An 18,399-nucleotide genomic window follows, 5' to 3' on the forward strand; every position below is an offset into this window, starting at 1 on the left:
AAATTTCTCCCTTGATAAAAACAGGAATGCCAACCAAATTTCCACGTGATTTTCAGGACCAGCAAACAACAGCTGAATACCAGTAAGAAGCAACATGCAACGATAGGAAATTCGGTTGGCTTTCCTGTTTTTATCAAGTCAGAAATGTCATGCTAAGCAAATTGTTGTGCTTAGCAGCGCTATGAAATTGGGCCCATCAGACTAATTGTGGGCACGAGTCCCAGGTGTGGTATTGTGTCCTTGAGCTTTGTCCTCCTGTTCAGCTGTACATTCAATGTACTAGGATTTGTATTGCACGATAGAAGAACCCAAAACACCTATCGTCGAAAAGAGGAACCCCTGCGTTTGTTCATTAGCCTGAGCATTAATCTGATTAGCATCTGACGTCACACTTCGTGGCTCGTAAATTACGCCATAAATCGGCCTTGCGCCTACGTCAAGATCCGGACGGTCACGTGGTATGGATGTACCGCTGATCTCACATTCATTTCGCAGTCAAATTAAACATACACGTACAACATAATTTTATGCACGTACATACAATGTAATTGTAACCAACGAAATCACTGATTTTGTAAAAACCAATACCGCAAGACAGGGGACCAGTCTATAATGCAGCGAGATGCCTATAGGAGAGACAACCACATCGAAGTCCTTTATTCATCTCCAATAGACCATTGCAGTGATCCATAAAATCGGTAATAGTCAGCCCTACTTTTAGAGCTCAACCTGTGCCCTTTTTGCTCGAGATTTGGGGACGGCCCCAAGAGACCGAGAGTTGCAAGCAGCGTGTCTTGCGAGTCCCCGTGGGCCGTGCTTGCAGGCTTGCCCACGGCACATCCTGGCTGCGTCCCTCTCCTAGGAGTACCGGACCGGGGCCCGCAATTCAACCGTACCGAAGTGCTTCTTTCATCGAACCGGGGGAAAAGCACAATGCAATTTTGTTTTGCATCGTTTCAGAACATTCATTTGTTTTGTAGCTAATAAGTTAAGACTACAGTACGTATCTGAACGACCATGGGTAGGGCTACAATGTTGCAAAGTTTTGACAGTTTCAGGGTAATGACCGTAAGGCCGTTTATTAAGTTTTTTTTTAAGGGTTCAATATTGGTATCATTCTGTTTTAATACATTTATCAACGCCAGTCAGGCAAGTCTAGTGCGTATTCGGACATTGGTACCCTTGGAAGTAAACAAATAAAGTTCAGTCCTTCAAAACATTCAAATGCATACAACGATGACTGATTTGATACGAAAAGGCAACCATCACCCCGTACTATCTGACTTGACAGACATTCTTTGTTGAGGCCAGGTTCGCCAGTTATCTTTATCTCAGTGTATCACTACCATGCGAGGGAAGCACATTCAGAGTTGCATAGACACGCCTGGGCACCAGACAGATATGTCATATTGCGCCTGAGTACCCGGATGTCCATCCTAATTATCATTACCTGATTCACATACAAGTTCCTTTTGTTCCCACATCAAAGAACCTAATTGTATATCAATTACAGTCATACATTTTCTGACAGATCGCCTCCAGATCAAAACAAAAGTTCAAAGGTGTTTGGCATGAAATAGCCGTCGGCGTGGCTTCCCTCCTTTAACCAATCACCGTGCTTCTGTCAGTACATCCCTCAACAGTCATGCGCTTGTGGCACATCCAGGATGACGTCATGCATAGCTTGACCTGGATTCCACAGGGGTCATAACACTGAACGCCTTTAAAGCAAAGACAGTCAAACAAACTGTCACCCTCAAAATGGAAATATAAAACTTCTGAGTAAAATAAGCTGACATCAGAAACAGTCTTTGCATTGAAGACAACCCCCTCGCAATCATCCCACTATGACAAATCTTTTTAATCTAGTAGCATAAACTTAACACACACTTTGGATATTAATAGACAGAACTAATAATCCTTGTGTTGAGCTGGCAATCCCAAAGACGCCAATGTCAGAAGTACTCTGGATCATGATTTTAAAGTTTTTGGAGCTGATACTTAAAAGCAACAAACTGCTCGTCAATTGAGGTCTCGAATTCAAGCATCTGAAAGCATTTTCTTCCATTACTCTCCCCCGCAACTTCGAAGACCAATTGAGTCCAAACTCTCACAGGTTTCTTATTTTATGCATAATATGCTAAGATACACCAAGTGAGAAGATTGGTATTTGACAATTGCCAAAGGTGGCGTGGGCCTTTAAACAAGATGGCGCATAATAGGAGCAGTAAAAATGTTTGTGGCAAACGCACAGTGCATGATGGCTCTGTCATCATGAGTACATTAGAACCGGGAAAAGCAGATCCCCTGTCGGCTTAACTGATTGCTTTATTTATGCATTTTGTAATTTGATTTTCAATATCTGGAAATGAAAGCAATGATTCATTTAAAACGCCTCCGGGCACTGGAGAAGGTTGGGGGAAGAACATTCTATACTCGCATTAGACACTGTACACATTTGGTAATATTGTCAAAGACCAGTATTCTCACTTGGTGTATCCCAACATAAGCATAAAATAGCAAACCTGTGACAATTTTGGCTCAATTGGTCATCGAAGTTGCGAGAAAATGATAGAAGAAAAAAAACCTGGTTGGATGTTACCAAGTCAGTTTTAAAGTTAATGTTTGTTTTGAGTATCTACCAAACGTGTACCTTCCCTTTAAGAAACCTACATTCTGGAGACTGGATTGTTGCCAACTATAGTACTACCTATACCATCTGCATCGTATTGTTCGCAGGTTTCTATGTCAATTAGGTAGGAATTTTTTCTTATGGGACTGCTCATAACAACCAAAACATATTAGAAAACAAAAATACAGAACTACGTATCATTTTACTAAAAAAACAAAAAGCTATTGTTTATAGATGAGACTAACATACGGAATATCAACTTAATATAAAAAAGATGGGCTACTGGTTGATTTGTCCAGCAAAGTCCTGACCCTATACTAAAACCCTCTACTCAAATTGAAAACGAGAAGTAAAATGAAAAACATTTTGTGTTCAGAAGAGTCCGATAGTGAAATGATCACAGCATTTCACAGGATGTTAATTTTCAAAAAGCAAGTCATTACTTTCTATGCAAAAAAGAAGACCTACTTCTGTGACCTTTTTTTCTCAGAAAGTGTAATTTTTTAGAAACAGCTCTGAAGGAAAGCAGAAAATGTTGACAGTTCCTATAATATTCGAATCCCTGCGAGCATCCATACGGTATGACAGTGACATCGAATAACTGTTCCAATGATTGATCGTTCAACCTCTGGGACCCAGACGGGGTTGTCAGAACTTTTCCCCAGGATCTGTAAGAGAGGGGTGGGTCCAGATTAGACTGGTCCCTTGGCTTTATCCGCAAGGATATCCGCAAGTATCACTGGTCTTACAGGACCAACATTTCTTTCGAAACAATGATTCCATTGGATAAAAACGTAAAGTGGCGTAAGCTTTCCTTGTGTACAGGGGTGCGTTTTGACGACCCAAACCAAAGCCCAACAATCTCAGCAAGTCGGTTGCCGGTTGGTCTGAACAGCATCGTCACCACGCTACCGAACGCGCGAAAACGCTCAACCGATATAACCAATGTTTCTGGTTAGGGTCGCCAAAACGCACTCCATTATGACTGGTTCGAGGTGATCCCCCCCCCCCCCCCCCACGGTCATGTATAGTTTGCGCGTTCACCATGGATTTACATTGTGACGTCATTCTTTTTACATAAGCACCGGGAGGTTAGCCTGCATTTTCGTATCCTTATGGTTTAGCCAGCAGCTATGGAACGTAAACTCGTACAGTAAGCAAAATATCGGCAAAAGCAAGCGAAGGTTTATGATTTGTTTTGTTGCAATTTTCTTTAAAGCAGGCTTTCAGATGTCTTGCTGACTGCATGTGCTAGTTCCATAGTATCGGATCTGCAATTAACTTAATGAAATGGGAGGGGTCATTGCTTCTGCTTCAGTCAACACCCCCACCCCATTCGAGGACGCCCCACCCACCCCTCCAATGTTATTTCTACATTCTCACCTACACTGTAAATTCAATGGTCAACCTTCGGCCGGTTATTGGCCGTTCAGACGGTAGCGGAAACGCGGCCTAGACTAGATACGTGATTGATGGAATTATTAAGAAGGATTGGTCCCTCGACCCCACGGATATCACCGCGAGTCATTATAGGCTCATGGGGATTGAGAGCAAACGGGGAAAAGAGGCTAGACATAAAATCCTATTACCTTAATTGTTCACGATTAAATTCTCCTTGCGCTCATTTCAAAGTCACATTTTCCCACAGAACTTTTCACGGGCCGTTATCATTTGGAGGTGTAAGAATGAACGATTCCTTGAGACTCTAAAGCTATGCCACCCCTTCCCCTCCCCTTGTCATCGCATACTTCCGAATTCATTACTTTATAAAAGGGTTCTACGACCTTTCACACAATCAGACCTGTTCTTATGAACTTATGAACTTGTGTGTGTCAATGACATTTAACTTAAATGCACATTGACGGCTCAGCAGTGGTGTATAACTATAGGAGGGAAGAGGCACGCGACCCCCCCCCCCCATGATTCAGTTACAATAATAGGATAAAAGCAATCGAACGGATTCAAAACGAAATGCATACTTTGCCTTTAAGCACATATTATCTATGTGTCATTCTTTCCAATGTACCTTGACCGCTCTCGTATCCTATCCAACCAATAATCAAACACAGTTGTATCAACAAAAGTAGAAAAAAGTGCCTTGCGGAAACCCTCTCAAATCCCAACCCAGAATGCTTTCCCGAGTTCATGGTTACAATTTGCCCAAAGTGGGTACATATACCCTCTCTGATTCCCCCATGGGGGTTGCTTAAGCGTACTTAACCCTTTGAGACGTCTTAGAGAGGTGCAAAGAGTAACCCCCTTTGACTTGGCTTCCCCTCGTGGGTTCCGGTGCCCTTGATAATGTTGCTCCAAAACTTTTGAGCTTGGATCCCGTTTAAAGGCACTTGGTGAATTTCACAAAAGGTTTACGACAAGGTTATACTCTTCCTAACTTAGGACTAGCTTTAAGTTTTTAACTATAAGCAGTCATAGGACTAAGTCATACGTTAAGATTATCTTTGTAAAAGTAAACGTAGTGTTTGAGTATGAGGTAATTTCTCACTAAAATATTTGAACATGAGATTTAATTCAGGCCTGAAGCCTTTCTCGTGCATCTTTCTCGTGTACACACATTCTATGCAACAAATATGTTCATTCGTTCATTATTCTTTTGCAAATTCGATGACCAGTTATTGAGTTCAAAAATGTTTACAGGTTTGTTATAATATGCTTATGTTGGGATACATCAAGTGAGACTATCGGTCTTTGACAATTACCAAGCGTGTCCGATGTCTTTAATGGACAACAAACTCAGCTAATTATTACAAAGAAAAATACAAAATTAGTTTCTCAACTTTATATTTAAAAAAGTGTATTTCTACTGGCACAATTATGTTAGCATTACGCCCTTGCCATACAGTCCAAGTTCGTTAGCTATGCCACGCTAAATAGTAGTTGGTTTTGTCTTAAGCATTAATTTAATAAGAGCTAATCGGTTAAGTTGGCAACCGGGGGGGGGGGGCTAGTCAGGGGCATGTGTGACCCGCCCAGTGTTCGGCCTAGCTCCTCACAACCATGCGGGATTAAATTGTTTGTTCGAGAGAATTGACAATTTCCGCCGATTATATGTGAGATTTCTTACACAAATTGATACTAGAGATTCGTTAGGATAATAACTTAAAACATCAAGAGTTTGTAGACTGGATGGGATACCTTTGTTTTGGAACTGTTCGATTGTATTAATATTATAGCCTATAATACTGCAGCAAAATAAAATCAAAGTTTATCCCTTTTGTCAGCCAACACATTTACAATGGTGTTAAGTTACCCTATGATTTAAAATTTGATTCTTTTACGAGGGAACCTATATGTCACAAAAACCTGGGCCCAATTTCATAAAACATGTTAGCAGATGTTTTGTGCTTACGGGGCGTCCTTAAACAGAATTTCTAAAAGCAAGGTAAATGCACCCTAACCCGCAGTAGCACACGAGTGACGTATAATTCAAATCAATGGTGAACGTGCATGCGCGCCTAGAAATGTTCTGCCTTCGAAATCATGGTCAAATAAGTTTATGCTTACGCACATTTTTCTGCTACAGTAGGCCTACAAATTTGCTGACGGGTAAATAGCTTTATGAAACTTGGCCTTGGACAGCAATATGGACAGATAACATTATGACATACTTGGACTTTACTTGGTAACATGACTGATCATTCAACTCAACGTTCATTACCGGAATGTTCCAATGAAAATGAGATATGTCCGTTGAATGAGATTGGTATCGTGGGACATAATCAGACCCGGATGTGATCGATTAACATCTAACATTTATTTCTATGACGATAAGGGGGGCTATGATTCTTTCACGTAATCGCTGGTATCCGGGTTTTCGGGACGTTTATTTTTTGCACATTTATTTAAGAGAGACCTTAAGAGAAACTCATATTCTTAGTGAAAGACTTTTCAGGGATGGTAGATGGCAGCATGATACCAGTCAAATCTAGTTCACGTAAATGTGCGCATGCTCAATCGCAAATACTCGGAACGCCTGCGTAAGGCGTGAAATGAGCTGCATGCTGGTCTAGCAAGCGATCAAGTTTGATCGCTAGCCATAGACCAGCATGCACCTCATTATAACAGTTAGCACATGCGCAATGGGTATTTGCAAAAAGGTCTATGGAAATTTTTGGATGTGTGGACATGTGCTGTCACCTATTGTTTGCAATTACTACCATTGTTTGAAATTACATGGGATACTTAACACAATTTGGTTTATTTGAAAATAGTAACCGTTTGCAAATTGCCTCGTATTAAGACGTATACATCTCAGCAGGTATTAGAACTTAGAAAAGAGATGTTAGCGGGTACAGCGATGTAACAGTTCTCTTTTGGGTGAGTGTTGGCTCTGAAAAGAGCCGGTTTGGTCTCGACGTTTCGAAGAGTATACTCGGCTCGTCTTCAGGAGAAAGCTTTAAGATAACCGAGTTGATTCACCCGAGCATCAGGTAACAGTCCAGACAAACAAGAAGTGATTGTATTCCAATCTCGTTGCCCTGAAAATGTCATCTCTGTCAACAGCAAGAACGTCAGAGGTCCCGGTATCTCGTTCAGTCGACGCCATGCCTCTTGGTCCTAAAACGTGTATACTTCTCGGCAGATAAGCCGGCCCTTCTTAAGTTCAGCAAGTTGACGGTTGCATACTTGGTGACGCACACCCCTCATAGCCTAGACTTGATTCAAGTCCCTTAGCACATCCGCCGTCCAAATGTACCTATAGTGTGGCACAGATTGGAGGATGCCGGCCGCGCAAAAGTTTTCTGGCGTTAGGCGATGGGACTGAAATTAACGAGATTGGGACTTGAGTCAAGTCTACCCATAGCCTTGCTCAGCTGAGCTTTTGAACACTTTTTAAATTGAGTCATGTTTTATGTGTTTAATCTATTGAGGTTATCGGGTTCTTGAATGCTTGGTAGTCTACGCTGTACATGGAATATTTTAGACTGGAGGATCAATGTAGACTGCTTGCTCTAATCGTCTGCTATTTGTCTTCCACTGGTTTTGGTTTTGTGTAAAGTTGGTAAAAGCTGTACCCGTATCGGCTTGCTTAATAAAGGGTTTATGTGCCACTATCTGATTCCTGTTCTGAGTTTGACAATTTTGGGTAAGAACAAAAATTGAATATTGTTGAAACTTATGTCAGACTTATTGTGTGGCAACTGTGTTCAGTTGACTTTATTTGCTGTAGTTTGAAACTGGGAGTTGTGTAGGCAGCCATGGGCCTCTTGTCTATTGTATTCTATCCTTTCTGCTTTTTGTTCTGAAATCCTGTAAATTGTACTGACTGTTCTTGGTTTTGTCTATTATTTTCAGACATACATCATGGAGTTGAGGAACATTCGAACTGTTAAGGGGGGAGTGGTCCTACCACTGTCACTATGGTTACTCACTGAAATAATATCAACAATAGATGGCGCCGCCCTGGACATTAGAAGCAGTGGGAACCAAAGATGTACGAACGCAGCGTGTGAGGACGATGAGCCAGGACGATTTAACTGCGGGTCCCGTCAACTTGACTGCATCCCAAACACTCACACGGACGCCAGGGTGCTCGACCTGCACGGGAACCTCTTGACGAAACTCATAGAGAAGTCATTCAGTCACTACATGCATCTACAGAATCTCGATCTCAGCATGAATGAGATACAAACAATAGATCCAGGGGCCTTCACGGGGCTGGCAAACTTGACCAGTCTGGTCCTGAAACGGAACAAGCTGGAGGCGCTAGCGAGTGGGGCGTTTACGGGAGCCCATCGCTTAGAGACCCTTGACCTCTCCTTGAATAACATCACCCTGATCCAGCCAGGCACCTTCAACGGTCTCAACAACCTCAGGATGCTTCTCTTACAGGGGAACCACATCCAGGTCATCAACAGAGGAGCTCTGTTCGGTCTACAGAGCCTCGACCAACTCTCTCTGCAAAATAATCAGATTCACTACCTCAACCCAAGGATCTTCGACGGCATGACACATCTGCGATCCCTCTCACTGAGCAACAACCAACTGACATCTCTGCCGGATTTTACGTTCCTCCTGCCTACCCTGAAGGACATCTGGCTCTCCGGGAATCCGATCACCTGTGATTGCCGAATCGAGTTTCTACGGAGGGAGCTTTCTGGTAGTAGAGGAACCCTCAACCTGCGTATCAGCCACCCGGTACTCTGCGCAACACCACCCACTCTACAAGGAATCGACCTCAGGTTCATGAAGACACCTCTGGTCTGTAAAAAGCCGACAATATCACCGGTAAGCTAGAAAATCATTATCCCAAAAGAAAAACAGTCTTTGTAATATTATTTGGCAAAGGTCATTTTAAGCGGAAATCTTACGTAAAAGTATGTGAGAATCTTGTGGCACTACAGCGGAGGCAATGAGCAACTGAGGTCATGACCTCATTGGCCTTCGTGTAACTCCAAATTGGTAAATGATTAAAACAAACTCACAATTTGACAACCACTTCATCATGACCTGTTAAGATATTAGAAATTGAAGAAACTCTAAGATGCTTAATTCAGTTAACCGATGGACAGACAACCAAGTCATCAACAAACCACAAGGAAATGTCCACCCTGGACAGAGATGAACCTTCTTCATACATTATTCTTGCTACGTTTACAACATTACTTAATTGTAATGATCATTTTGTTATCTCCCTCTCAAACTTTCAGAACAGAGAAACGATCAAGGTAGTCCAGGGACAGAAGGCAGTGCTTCCCTGCAATGCAAGCGGCAACCCTGAACCGATAGTGACGTGGACCAACCCAAGCGGGGTCAAAGTAAGCTCCACGAAGGCCTCCCGGGTCGCCCAGCTACGGGACGGCTCCTTGAGGATCACTGAGGCTCGGACGGAAGACACCGGGAACTACACCTGCAACGCCCAGAACGAGAAAGGCACAGACCTGGCCCGATTTGCACTAGAGGTGTCCTCTTCCCAGGAAACCACAACCACTGGGGCTTCCAATTCCTTGTCGACTGATACCATGGATGCACCGTGCCGGGACGGGGGGAAGCCACCGTGTAAGCCAGATCATGATGCCGGGTTGGTGTGCGATTCCACGGCAGGGATAATCGCCACGGCTTTGGTGACCTTCTCGACCACCTTATCCACGGCCCTGATCTTCTTCTACATCTGGTACCGACGCCAGATGGAGAAGTTGCGACCCAGAGTACCGAGGCGTCTGGACAAGCACCGGGGCTCGGCAGACGGTGAGGAAGCCTGCCTCCAGGCCAGGGAACAACAGTCAGACAACCGTAGGCCTACTTTCCAGAAGGTTATCAACGCCATCGCCATGCCGGGGTACCTCTACGCGAAGCCAGTACATCGTGTCGTCAACAACAACAGGAAAACCTCCTCGCTCCGTATGAACAAAGTAGAGGATTCCAGCGGGAAACAGAGCAAATACCTCGCCCTCGCTAACCTCCGGAACGGGAAGAGTTATCACGGTAGCCATGAGACGATAAACGGGACATCAGACTATCTCCCCCTGACTCCATGCAGTAGCAGCAACTGTAGTGATGACAGTCGGAATAGGGAGAGCTGTGAGTCTAACGAATCTCACTTGTATGAAAACGCAACGCTGATGATACGGGACCCAAACTACACTGCCTTGGATCCGTCAACGATATGCTTACGGAGACAGGCTGACTACGCAGTGTTATGAAGTGCTACTGAAATAAACTAATTACTGTGTATATTATAAGGATATTGACACAAGCTGTGCTTGGTGAAGCAAAATTGGTATTTGAGCATTCCTTCTGCGTAAGTTTATTTTAAGGGGAAGGAGGGTGTTTGAAGGATCCCTCTAAATCCCTCCGGGTATCGGTAGGTCTCAAAAGAGCCGGGATCGTATTAGTTTCTGAAATAATTATTCATAAGACACAATTATTAGTCAGGACAAGAAATAACAGGGATAGCTTCATTAGCATAATATTACTTTAGCATATCCTTGTCGTGAATCCATTTTCTGGGTCAATTTGCACGTGTTGAGCAACTGACATTGTTGCGCCGTTACATCAGGGTCCACTTTCATAAAGCCTGTAACTTGCTAAGCACAGACAAATGTTGCTTTACAAAAACTGGAAACTGGTCCGGGCCAAAATTCCACGATGTTTACATTTTTGCAGCTGGTGCTCAGCAAGAAAATGCTAAGCAGTTTTGTCTGCTTAACAGATTTATGAAAATGGGCCCGTCGGGTGAATTGGCTCAATAGATTTCTTGCATTTGGCCTAGCAGTTATCACCGAGTTTAAACAGTGATGGGAACGTGCACTCGCAGCGCACGCAACTCTCAGCCAATTATAGGTCTCCATTTAACTCATTGAGGGCGCTGTTTGGGTCTTGTGACGTCATGCAAGGGGTCTAATGTGTTGTACGCTGAAACTCATACTAGTGTATACTACATTTTCCAATACATTCCTACCAAGTATTTTAATTATTATTATTCTAAATGCTGCTTCAGAAGGTTATCACATTCCAATTGATGTTTATTATGTATTATACTGAAATAAATCTTTCTGTAACCTACCCTAAGGGTCCGTGGTTGAGTCGATACCAAAATATTATTCCAGACAGCAGCATTTGCACTCAAAGAGGTTGCTCGCTCGGGGATTGTAAGGTCGCAACAGTAAATGAATAATTCATTGAACAATAAACTGAGAGGTGCATGCACAACAAACACATTTTTAACGTTTCTCATCTCGACATTATTTAATGTTCTAAAACAAGTGTAAGATGCTGGACTTAAACAGGGAGTAAATGCAATACTAAACCCACCATAATTTGAATATTCAAATTTATTAAGATTATTATTGGTATGCTCATAAGTGGACTGATTGTTTCAAAAAATTAATTCATCCTAGAGGATGCTGCAATGAGGAATGGCTGTAAATTTGTATTTTAATAAAAATGTAAATAAAGTTATGATGAAGTAATGAGCTCCGTTCAGTCTTGATTTAGTGTACACTCTGTTAAAGTTCCCGGGTCACACTGACCCAGATTCTGACCCAGTGAGCTTGACCCATTAATGGGAATCTGAGAATCTCGTGAGATTAAAATGTTTTCACGCTTCGAAAACTGGTCTTCGAATTTACAATATAATAATGATAGAACACCTGGTACAAAGAGTGTGTGTTTTCAGATGTTATTTGAATGCGAAATTACTTCTTTCTCTAAACCTACGGTACTTCAGAGGGAGCTGTTTCTCACAATAATTTATACTATCAACAGCTCTCCTGTGATTGTTACCAAGTAGTGGTTAATGCTAACTATTATTTTGAGTAATGACCAAAAGTGTCCAGTGCCTTTTAGCCAATTTGAAATCCAGGGATTCATGGAAATACACACTGCAGGTTTTTTCTCACATCAAACACAATTCCAGAGACCTGGATCTGTCAGTATATGAATGCATCGTCAGAACAACAAATTGTGGCAGGAAGTTTTATCTCATAAATTGCAAATTATTATTTTTTCTAATTGGTTATCGGTAAAAATTATTTATCAAGTTTGACCTTTGGCCGAACCTGTTTAAATTGTTACAGGAACAAGAATTAAATTTGTAACCCTACAAAGTGACCTTAACTTTCAACTTCAATTAATGTCTAAGGTGAAATTGACCTGTTCCACAACAAAACGGGTTTATTTCGATGTTTCCGACCGGGGAAAGGTCTGCGGTGGTCACAGCTTGAGAGCCCAGACACGGGTGCTGAAGCCTCGGATAAAGCACCTTAATTACGACCATTCCGGAGTCAGTACCCAAGTGGGGTTACTGACCTAAGATTGGAGAGTTGAAATCTGTTTGTGTTTTCTTGATTTAATCAATAATCCAGAAGGGTCCCAAAGAAAATAAATCTGTCTTTTTTTGCAAGATGATGACGTATGGAAAAGTGTGTATACCTACAAACTATTGACCCCGAAATACTGCGAAGCAAGAATTAGATTTGGTCCATTTGGGAACCAATGAATATACACCAAGGAAACCTCTGCCAAAATGGCGGAAATAGTTTTGCCACATTGTGCGAAGGTCCGCTCTGTGTTTGCGTAGGGGGACAGCTATTCTCAATTCTTACCAGATTGAAAGCGAGGCAAGACTATTTCTTGCTCCTTAGCCTCACTTTGGCCGTATTGGTGAATTTACTTTGAACAACCAGAACTCATCCGTGAAAACGAAATGTCTACTAAAACGTAATCCACTCGACGAAACTGTCTCTTAACGATCTAAAGATAGAACCCGTCCAAGACATTTAGAACCACATTTAGAGTACATTCATATGCTTTACACAAGGCCCAGTTCCCTATTGGGTTCAATCTACTGGGGATACGAGGCTATCAGTCCAGCTGATAGCAGCTGCTGAATACGCTATTGACCCTTTCACCTGTGGATTGGACTTGCTTCGCTACATAGCAGTGGGCGGGACCGGGGTTTAGATTAGTCACGAGGGACTATACAGACATTCATATTCACGTGTGTGCAAATGCGTAGGGAGGGGGAGGGGTTTGTGGGCAGGTTGGGGGAGGGATTTCACTTGTATGGTTTAATTGCTGGACACATTTTACAAGCTTTTTAAAAGGCAATGGACACCTTTGGTAATTAATTGTTAAAGACAAGTATGCTCACTTGGTGTATCCCAGCATACAATAACATAACAAGAATTTTTTCACTCATTTTGGTCATTAAACGTTGCAAGAGAACAATGTAGAACAAAAACACCAAAGTTACGTGCTTTCTGATGCCTAAAATGGGCTTTAAGCATAAGTCTTTTAATACAGTGAGAAATTACTCCTTTCTCAAAAACTATGTAACGTCAGAGGAAACCGTTTCTCACAAATGTTTTATACTATCAACAGCTCTCCATTGCTCGTTACCAAGTAAGGTTTTATGCTAACAATTATCCGGTGCCTTTAATTGCTGGAAACATTTTACAAGCTTGGTAAAAGTCTAGTGTCGATATTGTACAATTTCAAAAACTGCCGGATCAGAACTGATTCTGGCTCCCAGGGACCCTGCTCCCCTTCCAGGTCAGGCTGACCCTAAAGCAGGTCAAGAAAACAATGGAACTCTAACACGGATTCTGAGTCAGTTTAACCCATTACTGGGTAATTTTTACCCATTTCTAGCTTGGGTATTTTTACACAGATTATGGGTTGTACTGATCCAAAACAATGACCATACCTGTAAGAAAGTGATCGACTTACAATTCATTCACAAAACTGTTTGAACTTCCTGAACGCATCGGTGTGCAGTTACGGTCAGCATCGTGCCTACGTGCGGTTTTGCACGAATAATTTTAGGCCCTAGACACTATAGTGGACGTACATCAACACCTGAGCAATGGCGTAACTAGACTTTACACCAGGGGGGCTGGTGATGGAGGAAATGAATTTAAGGGGCTTTAAATTTGCAAATACTATGTATTTATGCATTTAGGTAGGGCAAGGTCTCGTGACAAGGGCATCACCCCGCCCGTCCCACGTCACGTTTAAATCCCAAATGTTGCCACATGTCGGTTGTGAAGGAAGCAGCAATCGAAACGTCGGCTATCTAGAAGAAGTGTACCGGTTTTGTTGGGTGCAATCTGCTCGCGAATAGAAGCTGGGGGACAAATTCAAGTTCCAGTTATCATTTAGTTTCTTCCTTTTCTCTTCTTTTGCTTTTTCCTTTTGAAAAAAGGGAACTCTCACGGTTCGTGTGGACATACCAGACGAGCCGCACCATTGGTTAGCTTCATCTCTTGAAGTTTTAGATATAAAGTCAAATACATTTTCAGTCTTAAACTTTAAGAGACATTAAAATATGATTATCGTGTCAAACTCAATCGACCAATCAGCTCTCAACAAACGACACCCGATACCTTCGGTCCTGGGAGTATCATTTTGTGCAATATCCTTCCAACATCATTACCTCCTTTGACAAAATAATGACTGAGCATGGCCCAATGATTCATACACCAAAAACACTGAGGTATAAATATCGACACAAAAAACTAGCAGAAATACCGGAACGGGCCTGTTTTTGGAGCGGAAAACAAGGCGCATTGCTTGGCCTAGTTTGAACGTTGATTCTGGGTTGAGATTTCATCATACGATCCTATAGATACGTTCAGGAAGTTATATAGATTTTGGGAAAAGGGATTGAATTCAAAATGAGAATCTAAAACACGTGTTTGAGGGGTTCTCTTTCCTCCCTAAGACTTGAATTTCCCCCTTGTTTTAGTTCTTTTAACGGAACAATACTCATAAAACCAATAGGTCCACGGTATGAACTTACAAATAAAACTCATAAAACCAAGACACACATTTTTATTTAAAAGGAATATTTTATTATTTTCATTCAGGCCATGATTTCTTAAAACTCTGTTCTCATCTTATTCTACACGAACTGGCAGTAATTAATTCCTCCCCAATAGCAAGATTATGGCTAATTATAAGTCAATTAAAATTATTAAAATTACTAAAATTAATATACACGAAAAAAAGCTTATTTCAAAACACCTCTCATAAAACTAAGTTTGCCATTGAGACTAGTTGCCATGTCATTGTTCTGCCGTTTAAATCAATGTTTTGAAACTGAGGTTTTAAGGGTAACAAGTGAAACAACTTCACATCAACAAGGTATAGCATTATTAAACTGACAAATACTGGAAAACAAATGCAAAAGTATATACTATTTTGGTAAATGACATAACAACCCTGAAGGATTTTTTCAAAATATATTTCATACAAATATATTATATGAAAACTGATCCCAACTGGCAAGACCTGATTTGGACTTAAAGACTACTATCAGAAAGTATAGAAACTAGAATATTCACTACGTCATTAAGAGTTCAAATGTTGACATAGCATGCAAAGACAAAGAGTTAACATTTCTCTTGTCGACAAAAAAACCACGCTGGTTGGCACAGACAAGCAAATGTTAGCAAACCTTTCAATCTTGTTCACAGATGTTGTGACAGAACATTACTGCAAACTTTCAACTAAATAAAAATCACATCCTATGATTGGTTGCTTTGTATCCAACAAATTTTAACACTACTTTTGGTTATTTGTGACATTTTTACAAACTCTGGTGATTTGTTTTGGGGGGTTTAAATTTATGGGTTTCCATAATTTCAACCTTGGTTTGGGGAGTTTGGGCTGTGGCGTTGCAATAGAAAGGTCAATAGTGCATATTTTGCCTAGTGCACAACTCTATGGTTTTTGCCAATCAATAATGTATAAAGCATGCGTGAATTTAAAATTAAGCACTTCAAAGGAAAGGCTACTTCAAATGTAAATAAACCCTGCATTCAAACACTACAAAGCAGGAAGTAATTTAAGTCACTCGCCTACACTTTTAATAGCTATTTACCTTAAAAGCATTTATAAATCGCCGTCAGTATCTTATTACATATGACAAATCTTGGTATTAAAATGTAGAAAAACAGTATAATAGCAGCACTGAAGGGAAGGCAAATATTTGGGAAAAGAGGATTTTAAATTTAAATTTAAGTCTAAACTGCTTTAATTTAGTACAGATTCCTCTTTGAAATCTTGTTGGTAACAAATGATTTGCTGAAAAAAAAAATAGATGGAGACAAAATCACAAGCAATGGAAGGTGGGGAAAGATACCACTACGTACGTCACCCCGACTCTCACAGTACATGTACACACCAATCAATATAATAAGGCACTTGATCATTATTGAATTTCATACAAGATTAATTTTTATACACTACAAAAATACTACAGATCAGAGGTAAAATCTACTTCTTGGTTTTATGAAAAGTTTCTAAATATTTTCACACAGTATTCGTCCCTTGAAACTAAACATAAAACTTTGCAAATCTGTAATAACTTTTAAAAATTACTTATCATCCCATGTTGCCTTGAAGCCTCTCTTCAAAGAGTTAAGATAGCAAGCGCCCTGGCCCTCTCAGCTTACCCCCCCCCTCCCTTTCCACTTTCCAGTCCACTTCCTGGACAGCTCATCAAAAAGAGTATCTCAGTGGCGACTGAAAGTCCGAACATAAGGAGGATTAAATTGCGATGGGTATAAATATCATATATGAAAAAAAATCTTAGTAACTCCACGTCACACCTTGGAGTGTCGTCCCCAAACACGTAAAGTCTTTTGGGATGAATTAGAGCGTACAACCCCCTTCCTTCCTCGAACCTCCCCTCTTGTTTTCCTGGACTAATCAACGAACATCACCGAGGGACAAGCGCAAATCCCCAGCGACAAGAGGTGACTGATCGCAGAACCCCCAAGCATCCCTCACTCGAACAAACTCCAGTAACACAAGACTAAAAGCGCTTGCTTTGAAAACTTGCTTAGCAAGTGTCATTGAGTACCTAAGCAGATTATCATTGTGGGTATCATCACTTTGGATGGTTGTCCATGCAGTGATGCTAAGTGGGAATGTCTACTTAGCAGTTTTGGAGAAATCAGTCCGACAGGTTAGTCTGCTGATAAGGTTTACATCTGGAAACCATGATAGGGGCAGACGTTTGGAAACTTGGGCCAGCTGGGGTTACTGGTAGTGGGTTAGGGGTGTGTGACGTGAACTTTACGTGACGAAAAACAAAAGTGAGTTATCGTATGAAAGCAGCAAAGTTTGGGGAGCACAATGCCCCAATGGACCTAGGTTGCTCAACCATGGTTTTAAGATAACCAACTAAAAGTTCCTGTGGCATATGACGTCATCAAGCTTGTACTTTAAAGGGTGTAAGTACTTTTTGTAGGACAAAAAAACACAATTTTCCACAGATTTACACTAAACTTACGCAGTTTGAAGATAATGATAGTAGAAAGCTTCCCTGATAATATTACGTGCTGAGGTGCTGTAGTTTTGGGGAAATGAGTAAAACAATGTCATGAGATGTACATTATTTTAAGCATTTTCATGACAATGTTTTACTCATTTCTCAAAAACTACAGCACCTCAGTAAGTAATATTTGAAGGGATGCTTCCCACTATCATTATCTTCAATCTGTAAGTTTAATGTAAATATATGGACATTTAAAAAAAGTACCCAAATCCTTTAATTGGAGGTGCATGCTGGGCTATATTAATACATTCAGTCTGTCCTAACTATGTTAAAGGCAGAGTTGGTAATTGTCAAAGACCAGTATCCACATTTGGTGTATCCCAAAATATGCATAAAATAACAAACCTGTGAAAGTTTGGGCTCAATTGGTCATCAAAGTTGCACAACAATAGTGAAAGAGAAACACCCTTGTTGCATAAAATTGAATGCTTTCAGATGGATTAGAAAGGCTTCATGTCTGAAGATTCACAATTTTGGGATGAAAATGACCTCTTTCTCTAAAATTGCACTATTACAAAGGAAGTAATTTCTCACAGTGTGTTAGACTACCAACTTCAAAGAGACAGTTTAAAGTGGGAAGCTAATACCAGAATACCAGTAAAAAAACTGTACATGTGACAAGAAAGTTTGGCCGGTAAGCATAATTTTTGTGTGCTCTATGAAAACTGGGCCCTTGTCTGAAAACAGAGGGTTCCTTACTGTGGATGAGGCTTAAGGTTAGGGAGGGGGGGGGGCTTGATTGTGAGGGAATGAACTTTGTAATCCACTTTCCTGTGTGTCATCAATGACTAGACACGTCCATCACAGAAACTACAGGACATCAGTGAGTCCAGTAACGGTCAATGGGATACAACAACAACTGCAACAACTCCAACGACAGCTCAGAGAGTCCCAGTAACGGTCAATGGGATACAACAACAACTGCAACAACTCCAACGACAGCTCAGAGAGTCCAGTAACG

At 41.2% G+C, this 18,399-nt stretch overlaps 1 protein-coding gene across 1 annotated transcript in view; it reads left to right on the forward strand.

Annotated features, from left to right (window-relative positions):
- The window catches only part of LOC117302648 (leucine-rich repeat-containing protein 4C-like), a 32,778-nt gene extending 21,236 nt beyond the window's left edge, over positions 1-11,542 (forward strand). Inside the window, exons 2-3 of the mRNA XM_033786632.1 lie at positions 7,946-8,878; positions 9,301-11,542. Coding sequence (XP_033642523.1) covers positions 7,946-8,878; positions 9,301-10,293 — 1,926 coding nt within the window. The 3' untranslated portion in view covers positions 10,294-11,542. The remainder of the gene's footprint in view (positions 1-7,945; positions 8,879-9,300) is intronic.
- Positions 11,543-18,399: the final 6,857 nt, after the last annotated feature.

This window comes from Asterias rubens, chromosome 18 (genome assembly GCF_902459465.1).
Source record: "Asterias rubens chromosome 18, eAstRub1.3, whole genome shotgun sequence".
NCBI lineage: Eukaryota > Metazoa > Echinodermata > Asteroidea > Forcipulatida > Asteriidae > Asterias > Asterias rubens.